Raw genomic sequence first — 11,201 nt, forward strand, 5'->3', positions numbered from 1 at the left:
TTATATCTATCTATCTATCTATCTATCTATCTATCTATCTATCTATATTTCAAAACAGTTACTATGAATGCAGACTTTAATACACTGAAAAAGACACACTATTAGCATATTTAAATAAAATTGGTCTCACTCTGCCCACGTTTGACATTTTTTCCTACATTCTTTTGAATGTCCATGGAATAAAATAAAATACCAAGTGCAATCAAAATGGGCAAGAGTAGGGACCTAAACGACATTGACAAGGGCCCAATTGTGATGGCTAGATGACTGAATCAGAGCAGGGTCATGGGCTCCCAGGGCTCCTTGATGCACGTGGGTAGTGAAGGCTAGCCCGTCTGGTCTGATCCCACAGAAGAGTTACTTTAGTACAAACTGCTGAAAAAGTTAATGCTGGCTATGACAGAAACGTGTCAGAACACACACTGCATTGCAGTTTGCTGCATATGGGACTACGTAACCACAGACCAGTCAGAGTACCCATGCTGACCCCCTGTCCTCCACTGAAACCACCTACAGTGGGTATGTGAGCATCAGAACTGCACCATGGAACAAAGGAAGAAGGTGGAATTGTCTGATGAATCACGTTTTCTTTTATATCACGTGGACGGTGTGATGCTCTGGGCAATGTTCTGTTGGGGAACCTTGGGTCCTGTCATTCATGCGGATGTTACTTTGACACAAACCACCTACCTTGGCCTCCAAACTCCCCAGCATATCTGTGGGATGTTCTGGACAAACCAGTCGGATCTATGGAGGCCCCACCTCGCAACTTACAGGACTTAAAGGATCTGCTGCCAACGTCTTGGTGTTAGATAGAAGCAAACCTTCAGAGGTCTTGTAGAGTCCATGCTTCGTCGGGTCAGGGCTGTTTTGGAGGCACAAGGTGGACCTACACAGTATTAGGCAGGTGGTTTTAACGTGATGGCTGATCGGCGTACATTTTCGTTACTGCTCTACTGAGTGGGCGGGGTTTTATTATTTGAACCCAGATGGAGTGGTAAAGTGGGCGGAGCCACTGTGTCAGACACTTCCTGCTCCGGAGGAAGCGTTAGCTAGGCTGTTTATCTCGGCTAGCTTTACTGCCACTTTCTTCTATCTACAAAAGGTAGGTTCATATATTTATTTATTTACATATATATATATATTTATATATATTTTGTTTTCAACCGTGCTTAGCGTTTACATACACGAGAGCGCGCACGCGCGCAAATGTGCCGCCGCTTCGCACTCATGAAGAAGAAGAGCAAACCGTGTGTGCTAGTCGGCTAAGCTAGCAGCTTTGTCCCAACAAAGAGACGCGTTAGCCGCTTAGCAAGCAGGCGGGGGCTCTGAGCTAGTTCACACGGCGCTGACAGACACTTCTACCTGCTGTTGCTTTGAAGTAAACACGCTTTGGGGTAAAAAATACTACGCTGGATGTTCTTCCAATGAAACGATTTGCACTGTTCGCGTCGTTGTTTGAAAGCATTTATCCGCCGTTCATGCCAGCGCGTGCTAGCTGACGTAGCTGTGCTAACAGTTAGCTGGCTGATATCAATGAAGGACAAGAATGATGTGGAGATAAGATAAACTGCCTGGCCAAGGTGAAATCTACCCGTCCCGACCCTGATCGATATGAACGCATCATATTGAGCACACATTCCATTCAGCACTTGTTTAGCTGGCTAGCTTTCCGTTTAGTTGCAGTGTACTAGTGAGGGTTTGAATGAAAATGATGAGCACCATGAGTACTCGGTTGTGGTTTGACCACACAGGTCTCTTCTGTTCAGCTAGGAAGAGATTTCAGTTTGCTCCTGTGATCGAGCTGTCAAGATTGTGGTGAGAAAACGAACATGAACCGACATGTGAGCATTTGGACGTAGTGAAGTACAACTGGGTGCCAAAACAAGAAAAATAAAGACATAAAATAAGTTATTTCCAGCAGCCAGGTTTGACTTCTGATTCTTCTAGAGGTTGTTTACATTGTGGAGTTTTCACAGTCTGATAACCAAGCCTAAAACAAATACCACGGTTTGATAGTTTTCATCGTACCAACTAAACTTTTAAAAGCACACAAGCTTGTAGTGAAGGTTTAAAAAAAAAAAAACAACCAAATATTATTGTGAAATCTTCTGTGCGTCCTTGTATAGATAGTGAAAACCAAAAATATCTCCAAAAAAGAGAATCTAGACCTTGAGAGCAATATATGAGAGAAGTCTTTTACGTGGACAGTATTTATAAAGTTGTAATGAGCTGAACTCGAGGGAAAAGTGGCACATTGAGCGCAAAAGCAAAACATCCAGTGTAGCACTGCTGAGGCAGAAATGCATTGTTTTGTTGAGGTTCGAGTTTATCGCACAACGCCGTGTATGATCGTTTTTTTACGACGGTGATAGGAGAGGCAGCGGAGGTGCTGTTTTCAGTTTTCAGTGAAGCCGCATGTAGAAACGAAGGTGCTGGAGTAGGATTTATTGGAGATTTTTGTGGAGTCGAAAGCCACCGGAGTGAGGAACTCGGTCCGGTAAAAATGAAATAAATAATTTTTTAAAAATTTTAATCATGACCCCTTTTAGCCCCCACTTACCCTCGCGTGTCCTCAGATTCCCTCGGTTGTAATATTTTCACTTGGCATGACGTTGCTTGTTCTTCTTGAGAGATCTGCTTTAAGTCCATCAGACATCATATGTTCTTCAAATTAGGTCCAGAGACCGAGGGGTAATGCCGAAACTTAGACTACTTATATATCTCTGTCCATTCAGGATTTATTTATTTTTGCGATATTCAGAGGAGCTTGCAGTTTTTCAAAAGTACAGCAAGTTTTCCGCAGATTCGGGCTGTGATCACAACCTGCGTTCAGCCGAAGCCCCTCTTCGATTCAGGTGCCTCGAACACGAGTACAGCTAAAGGGGGTCGTTCACCAACAAACATCGCTGCGAAAGGCCGTGTAAATGCGATTTTTCCAATTCGGGTAGTTTTTCACAAAACAGCACCAAAAATCTTCGAAATCTTCTCTTCGAAATCCTGTATGGACTTGTGTGTGTGTGTGTCAATATATATTTCGTTTGTAATATCTTGCAGTTCTAGTTTTTAAAATATTATAATTGAGGTACGTTTAGCTTAACCGTTTGCATTAAGGATTTATTTGATATAACCCCAAATCTGTGTTAAGAGTGACTCGCTCCACTTTGTAAAGCGAGGTTCGTGCGCCTGCACTGAAAATCAACGTGCCGTTGTGTTTGATGCAAATGACTTTTACCGTTTATGTAAATCTTCTCACTAGAAGCCCCAGACAAATACAAACGTAAATACGACCTTACACTGCTAGCTGCATTACACTTCTTGGAATTATTTCTTCCCTAGAAATGTGATGCGTTTTTTTTTTTTCTTCTCCCCCTCATGGCCAGATTTACCAACTCATTGATTATCCTGTGTTTTTAAGGTTTCAGACTCGGGTGAAGTCTTGGAGAGGTCCTATGGTCTGTTACTTGAGCTCAACATGTACTTCTACTGCTGCTCTGCCCAGAGTTTAGAGTTTTAATTAAGGCGTGTTTAGGAGGACGGACTAGAATCGGGATTGTTGCTCAACACCGTTTTGTGGAACCCTGTATCTCCTCGAAGGCTGCAGGTCCGTCGAGCGTACATTTATTTAAAGTCATGGCGGACGGGAGGATCTATGTGGGGAACCTTCCCATGGATGTGCAGGAGAGGGACATTGAGGATCTCTTCTTCAAATATGGCAAAATTCGGGATATCGAGCTGAAGAACAACCGCGGCACCATCCCGTTTGCCTTTGTTCGTTTTGAGGACCCACGGTGAGTTCCAGGGCTGATGTTGTCATTTTCACCATCACTGACTGAAGACAGGGAACATGGAGGAGCCTTTTCTCAAAAGTCTCTCAGTAGAAAGAAAGTTAGGAGCACTTTACTCTTTTCCTATAGGGATGCAGAGGACGCTGTCTATGGAAGGAATGGATATGGATTTGGAGACTGTAAGCTGCGTGTGGAATATCCTCGCTCCTCAGGATCCAAATTTGGCGGATCAGGCGGAGGACCAAGGGGAAGGTTTGGACCTCCGTCACGCAGATCTGAGTTCCGGGTTATAGTTACGGGTAGGTCAGAAATATCCGTGATTGTTGTATGTTGTTTATATTTACTTGTGAATAGCTCAGTCCACTACGAATCATCTGGGGTATTAGTAGATATGCATGGGGATACCTCACTATCTGACTTGTATTTGTATCCATGAGTCCTGTTCTTGTTGTTTCAGGCCTTCCTCCCACTGGAAGTTGGCAAGACCTTAAAGACCACATGAGAGAGGCAGGAGATGTGTGCTTTGCTGATGTGCAGCGCGACGGTGAGGGAGTGGTGGAATTCCTTAGACGGGAAGACATGGAGTATGCGCTGCGTCGACTGGACGGCACGGAGTTCAGATCCCACCAGGTTACACACTCCGAGTCAATAGCAGAAACATGGAACGGCCAAATTCACAAGTTTTGCATCTAGGGTGCATTATTTTTCAGGGCTGTGGTTCTCACAGGCAATAAGTGGCCTGTGGGCTGGTTTATTTTTACGATTTTATACTAGTAGTGATCACAGCCAATTATTGTTCTTATTTAGCCATTTGTTAAAGCACTAATTAACTGGTTATTTGGACTAAACAGGTTTACCCTATAGCTTCTTAAATACAGGTGGGTTACAGACAGGTTGTAGGAAAAACCAGTGGCTCTGTTAAAGGGTAATATGACGCTTTTAAAAGGTCGTTATTTTGTTTATTTGGTGTAATAGAATAGGTTAACATGCTTTAATGTTCAAAAACACATTGTTTCACATACTATACATCTATTCCCAGTCTGTCTGTAACGTTCCGGTTTCTCCAAAGCCCCTCCTTCCGAAAAGCCCAGAGTGACCTCTGATTGGCCAAAAACCTCAAGTGTGTGTGTGGGAAACGTAACGCCCCTTACCACACTCGCGAGCTTCAGCTTCCAAGGCTTCTAAAGCAGTTATTTATAAACACAGTTAATAGTGTCATCGTTTTACCGTATCAGTTCGAGCCCGAGTCGGGTTCTGAAACCGCGGATGATCGATCGGGTCACTCGGAACCAACTTTGCAAGCACGACCTGAGTGGAACGTTTCACAGTGTTAAGATTTTATTGATATGTTCTAACGGTTTAATTTGTCTCCTTCGCTGTAATAACTTTGTTCGGAAGAGACAAAAAAAACGCGGTTTAAAAATATGAAATAAATAACGACGGTGGCATTATGATGATGATATTTCAAATCGGAACGCGGAAATGATATCGGTACGTTTTGGACCGAATAAATCCCTTTCTGGGAGACTGAACTTTGTAACTTTGCAGATCTTATACATGCACAAACAGATATATTACACACTAAAGGAAAAGAAAAACATTAAAAAAAAATATCATATGACCCCTTTAAGCAGTGGGAGTAGTTTATGTTGCTGGTATGATTTGGATCCTTAGAGGGAAGAGTCACTGCAAATCAATACAGGGCAGTGGTGGCTTGATGGTTAAGGCTCTGGGTTACTGATTGGAAGGTCGGGGTCACTGTTGGGCCCTTGAGCAAGGCCCTTAACCCGCTCTGCTCCAGGGCCACCGTATCATGGCTGACCCTGCGCTCTGACCCCAACTTCCTGGCATGCTGGGATATGCGAAGAAAAGAATTTCTCTTTGCTGTAATGTATATGTGATCAATAAAGACTCATTCATTCATTCAATACAGAGTTCTTCACACTTACTAGAACAGTTTCTGCTTCTATTTACATTTACGTTACAAAAAATTCAATTTACATTATGAAGAGATGGTGTATTTACGAGTTGGGAAGTCGTAACTACACACGTCAGGTGTGTTAAAGTCCCTTTGGTGTACCTTCTTTTAATTAACGACAAAAAAAATACAGCAGGTTTTTTGAGCCTACTTCTAGAAAATGAACGTAGAACGTGCATCAGGTGTGTGTTTGCTTTTTATTTTTTTAAATCAATTTCTGAAGCCACTGAAAACTTTATTATTACATATTATATCATAACTGTACAACGCTATCGTATTTTGTGCAGCAAATTATTGTACATAAATATATCCTGACAAAGACGTTAAGCATTTTACTTGTATTTCAGTAACTTGCTGCATCTACCAAACACACAAAAACTGAAATTCTGAGATGAGTAAACATTCAATTTCATTAAATTTACCGTCAACTACAGACCTGTGTCCATCGAGTCCGGCATGTTTTCTTACTGACATGCCCCCAACTCTGAGCGCAAATAAAATCCTCAGCTTCCCCACTCGTAATTACGACTTTGTAGTGGCACTGATGTGCGTTCAACTCGTAAATACGATCTTTCCGACACGACTTGAACGCCTTATATGGCATTTGATAGCCGTGGTCAGTTGCTAGAGTAGTGAGCACGGGGTTAACAGCTTCTCTGTTTCGTCCTACAGGGTGAGACGGCCTACATCAGAGTACTGGAGGAGCGTGGCACAAGCTGGGGTCGTTCCCGTTCTCGTTCCAGGTCTCGTGGGCGGTACACTCCTCCATACCAGAGCCGAGGCTCTCCTCCTCGCTACCGCTCCCCTCCACGCCATATGGCTCGTCTCAGCCCTCCCTCGCGAAGACCACCGCCTCAGCAACACAGCCCACCGCCACGCCACTATCGGTAAACGGCCAAACGCGTTCAGACATGTTTAAAACCCTCTCCTCCCTCATGTCCTACCTTTTTTAAAAAAAAATTTTTTTTTTTTTTTTTTTTAATTTTGTAATTTACATTCCGCAATTAAGACCATCCCTGGAAAGCCTTAGTCTCTGTTCCCGAGTGTCAAGACAGTCTTGAAAGATGAAAGCGTTCCTCATCTGGTCAGTAATAACTGGATAATTCATAACTGCCGGGAAGAGAAGATTTATCATTTAGGGCAGACGTCACAATGAAATCATTTGTCCACCTTTTTGTTGTTACTGTGGCAGAATCGGCTGTTCTTTCAGAACTTGCGCTAATCTGTTAAATCTTCTAAAAATCTCTTCTTTTAACTAAAATGAAAACAAGGCTTATGTATGTTTTCTAATGTACTCCATCCCTTCATTTTTGTATCATGTTAGAGATGTATGAAAAGTGTGCTTGATTTTATTTTATTTTTTTTCCAATTAAAGATTTGAATCATGGTGGTGTTCTCCCAAAATTTGGCTTCCTGACCTGAATGACTTAAGTGACATGAGAAGAGGGTTGGGGGTAGAGAAGAGAAGGGGGGGGGTTGGGGGTAGAGAAGAGAAGGGGGGGTTGGGGGTAGAGAAGAGAAAGGGGGGGTTGGGGGTAGAGAAGAGAAAGGGGGGGGTTGGGGGGGAGAGAAACCACACGCACACAAATATAATGAAAATTCAATTTCAAATGTATTAGTCAGATTTCAGGGGCATGTTAACATAAGCTTTAGTATTCCACTTATCCAGCATTTCAAACGGCTTCACTGTATCTACCACGTATGGATTCCCTTCCTACAAGCAAAAACAAACAAAAAAAAAAATCGACCTGCGCTGTCCTGTAGCATTCCAGTAGATTAAGTTTTAAACAGTTTCGCTCCGCACCCAAAAAAAGCCCTCAATCGTAAGTCAATCACGTACGATGTGGACATCATCGGTGCAGTCCAGGATGATTTCTCCACCAGTAATTCAGAAGAACGACGGTTCAAAGTCACATCAACTGCCTGGTTTCTCTTTGTTCGGACCCATGAACTCCACGTTGTCGATAGGGATGTTCTTTTCTTTGATGGCTTTCTGAAAGGAAAAAATCACACCAGTATCAACCAGACAAGCAGTACTAGACATTGAACGCTCCCGGGAGAAAACATTCATCCAGTACCGTTACGTTAAATTAGTCTGTATGTCGGAGAATCGCAAATTTATATCCTCACGATGCCATAGCTGTCCATAGCTGAGAGTACAATAAAAAAAAGTTGACATTCTTTCTGGCTGGCTGGGACGACATACTGTGTCTCGCCTGTCAATCACAGTGACTTTAACCAATCCTGGAGTTCTGATCTCATGTATGTGGAAGAGAGCAGGTAAGGCTTTCCTCTGACTGTTATGCTGCCCTTGTGATTTTTGGCTACACAGAAGTAATAAGAAACGAGGTCACAGAGGATATAAATAAAATGCAATACCATGTGTATCTACTTATTTTTTTATGCATATTACTGCACTAGTAACCAGTAGGTTGTGAGTTTCAATCCCAGACTGCCTGAAAGTCACTTTAGCTAAAAACACATGGTCCAGAAACTAGTTCAGTATATAGTCCTGTAGGAGGTTATAAATGCAGAAAATATCATTTTAACAGGTAATATGGGGGAAAACAACAGCACAGAGATATCTCAGATTTGAGGAACAAAGACAAATAAGACATTCCATAGAAACGTGTCTACCATACATGTTAAACTATGTAATTAGAGAACAGACTCATGTGCTTTGAAATAAACACAGTGGTGAATATAGCATTCCTGACACTGGGAATCTGTTCAGCATGATCTAGACTCAAACAGCATCACATGCAATAGAATCCACTCCTGCTGAACCTTGTGATAGGAACTGCAATAACTGATGAAATATGCAGGTGGGTCAGCTTCAGCTCTTGTCATTCAACTGGTTTCCCTTTGACCTAATCTAATAATGATCAAATAACGTCATGTGTATGGAACACCTGGTCCTGTACACTCTGAACCCTGGAGCCCAAAGATCCGAGAGATGAGAACCTGAATATCTCTGACTGTTATCTGTAAGAGTAATTCTTGCTGTAGTTGATGATAATCGAGCTGAGAGACGACCAGAAGATCAGTTCATGTTTTTGTACGTGTTTACCTGGACACAGGTCTGGTATTTCTTGAACACTTCGGTGCACGGATCATCACCGCGGTCTCCTTTCAGGAATTTCTCGGCGAACCAGCGGTTAAAACACTGGTCATATTCTCGCTTCAGCTCAGTGCAGCTTTCACCCACGCTGTTCATTTCCACGCAAATAAACTAAAAACGGCAGATAAGATAAATTTCCGACAGTATAGTCGTGCTTACAGCAATGTGCATCTATCTATCTCTCTCTCTCTCCGTCATAACCCCGAGACGATCTTCCCCTTGACATTGCGTCTTCATACCACGTGATCAACAAACGGCGCAGGATGATGACGTTGCGTCAGGCTCGCTCGGGTTGTTTTGTAGCTGTAGGCTACATTTTGGTTAAGGATTTTTTGTTTTTCAATCAAAATGTTCTGCTCTCATCAAGCTTGTTTGTGGTAATAATTCTTTATGAATTGACAACTTTTATGAAAACCATCCATCCAATATTGTAATAAAGTTGGTTTGAAGTTGGACGTTCGAGATTGGGAAATTAAGGGACCGTCTCTAAAGTTACATACGACCATTGTTAAACACGATTCTAACTTCAATAGCATTTGAAGGGAACGACTTACAGTCATATAACCAACTGTAAAGTGTTCATCTGGGTGTCAGCTATAATGCACACCTCTTAGATTTCTGATATTTAATAATAATAAAAACAAACAAACTATTAAATCATATGTAAATATTGCCATGTATTTCACTACTGAATAGGGTCATACACGAAATATATAAAAAGATGTCGTCCCTGAAACCTAGATGAATACTTTACAGTCATTCCCTTCGAATGCTATTGAGCTTTAAATCATGGTATATTTTGTGCATGAGCCCATGCAGTAATAAATACATGGCTATATTTATATATGATTTAATAGTTTATTTTGTTACATATAAAAAATCTAAGAGGTGTGCATTATAGCTGACACCCAGATGAACATTTTACAGTTGGTTATATGGCTGTAAGTCATTCCTTTCGAATGCTATTGAAGTTAGAATCGTGTATAACAATGTCGTATGTAACTTTAGAGACGGTCCCTTAATTTCCACATATCTGCGAATATCAAACGTCCAACGTCAAAGCAACTTTATTCCAGTCCATCAGATATGCAGTAAGATGAGCGATGATGAGGAAAAATCCACCCCGAATGACTTGCAGGTTAATCTTTATAATTAACACATGATCTTCAGCACAGTCCAAGATTTACATTGTAATGGAAATTCTGAGTTGACTTTTACAGTTTAACCTTCTTTCATTGACACGTTGTTCGATTTTCCCTTCAGACTAACTGCTCAGTGCCATGAGTGGGATTTAGCCTTTGCTTCATCTCTACCTAAAGAAAGCGATGCAGCAGCACTTTAGTCATTTAGTCCGTGAAGCTCTCTCACCTCCTGATCTGTATTCTCTGCTCAAACAAATCAGCTTCCAAAATCAGATCAACTCTCTTGCCAACGCCGGCATCAACGCCATCGTGCTCATCATCTCATTCGTAGATTGCTAGCTGGCCGGGCGGAGTCTCTGCCGTAACTCGGCGCGACCGCATCGTACATCTGAATTGCAATCTGGCAGCAGTTAATGCTGCATAAAATATCACTGGAAAATGTATTGAGGTGATGACAGTGAAATTTGACGATTATTACTCGTGTGTTGAAAATTGTCTCCCATTCAATGCCATTGTAACTGCACTAGCAATGTTCTCTGTGAGCAAAGAAAAAAAGTACTGTGCAAAGCAAAGTGGTTTGGAGGCTGTACGGGGTGAACACTGATGCATGTCTTAGTATTACACAGGCTGGGAGTGTTAATAAAGTGTCTTTTTTTTTTTTATCAACACAGTTGAATTAAATAACCCACGCTCGTATTACGATCCATCGCACAGTCTCAGTGAAAAGCACATAACTGAAGCAGGAGCGCTTTCATGACAGTCCACATTTATTCCATTTTACAATACAGCACCAAAACATTCTGACAATATACTATATAATCACACGGATTACAATAAAAATATATAAGCATATAATATATTTGAACATATAGTATTTTTCTGTTCTCTTAAATAAATGATCACTTTCATGAGTTGAATACAGCACTGTTTTTCTTTATCTTTTTTTTTTTTACAATTGACAAATAATTTCAGTTTCATATAGTATTTTTATACTCTGATTTATCGTTTCATAATTTCTAATGTACACAGAGCATTTAAGAAATGGCAATACATATATATTAATGGAAATGGCATGTGGGTGAAGGTTAGTGTTATTAATAACACTGGCACTTGAAACAATTGGTCTGAATTACAACGTCTTAGCTGAGTCTCACAACCACAATGAATCCATT

The 11,201-nt window shown here is 41.5% G+C and overlaps 2 protein-coding genes across 3 annotated transcripts; one reads left to right on the forward strand and one right to left on the reverse strand.

The window, feature by feature from the left end:
- The first annotated feature begins 1,035 nt into the window (after positions 1 to 1,035).
- srsf9 (serine and arginine rich splicing factor 9) lies at positions 1,036 to 7,153 on the forward strand. Of its 2 annotated transcripts, none has more exons than XM_017489284.3 (5): positions 1,036 to 1,105; positions 3,419 to 3,791; positions 3,918 to 4,087; positions 4,246 to 4,418; positions 6,439 to 7,153. In XM_017489284.3, the coding sequence occupies exons 2-5, from the start codon at positions 3,634 to 3,636 to the stop codon at positions 6,655 to 6,657; spliced, it is 720 nt and encodes a 239-aa protein (XP_017344773.1). In that variant the 5' UTR covers positions 1,036 to 1,105; positions 3,419 to 3,633; the 3' UTR covers positions 6,658 to 7,153. The 2 variants fall into 2 exon arrangements, with proteins under 2 accessions (XP_017344773.1, XP_017344774.1); XM_017489285.3 differs by lacking the exon at positions 1,036 to 1,105 and adding an exon at positions 1,273 to 1,397.
- A 206-nt stretch (positions 7,154 to 7,359) lies between these two features.
- triap1 (TP53 regulated inhibitor of apoptosis 1) lies at positions 7,360 to 9,091 on the reverse strand. The gene is given in 2 exon segments (NM_001201246.1): positions 7,360 to 7,759; positions 8,837 to 9,091. Coding segments are annotated over 2 exon segments (225 nt in total). The 5' UTR covers positions 8,984 to 9,091; the 3' UTR covers positions 7,360 to 7,681.
- Between the last annotated feature and the right edge of the window lie 2,110 nt (positions 9,092 to 11,201).

This window comes from Ictalurus punctatus, chromosome 16 (assembly GCF_001660625.3).
Source record: "Ictalurus punctatus breed USDA103 chromosome 16, Coco_2.0, whole genome shotgun sequence".
Taxonomy (NCBI): Eukaryota; Metazoa; Chordata; class Actinopteri; order Siluriformes; family Ictaluridae; genus Ictalurus; species Ictalurus punctatus.

Bases quoted from the DNA above. Each gene is read 5' to 3' on its own strand.
- srsf9 (XM_017489284.3), top strand. From the start codon at position 3,634: ATGGCGGACGGGAGGATCTATGTGGGGAACCTTCCCATGGATGTGCAG. The intron at 4,088-4,245 runs GTAGGTCAGAAA...TTGTTGTTTCAG, and splicing joins GTTCCGGGTTATAGTTACGG to GCCTTCCTCCCACTGGAAGT. The intron at 4,419-6,438 runs GTTACACACTCC...TTCGTCCTACAG, and splicing joins CGGAGTTCAGATCCCACCAG to GGTGAGACGGCCTACATCAG.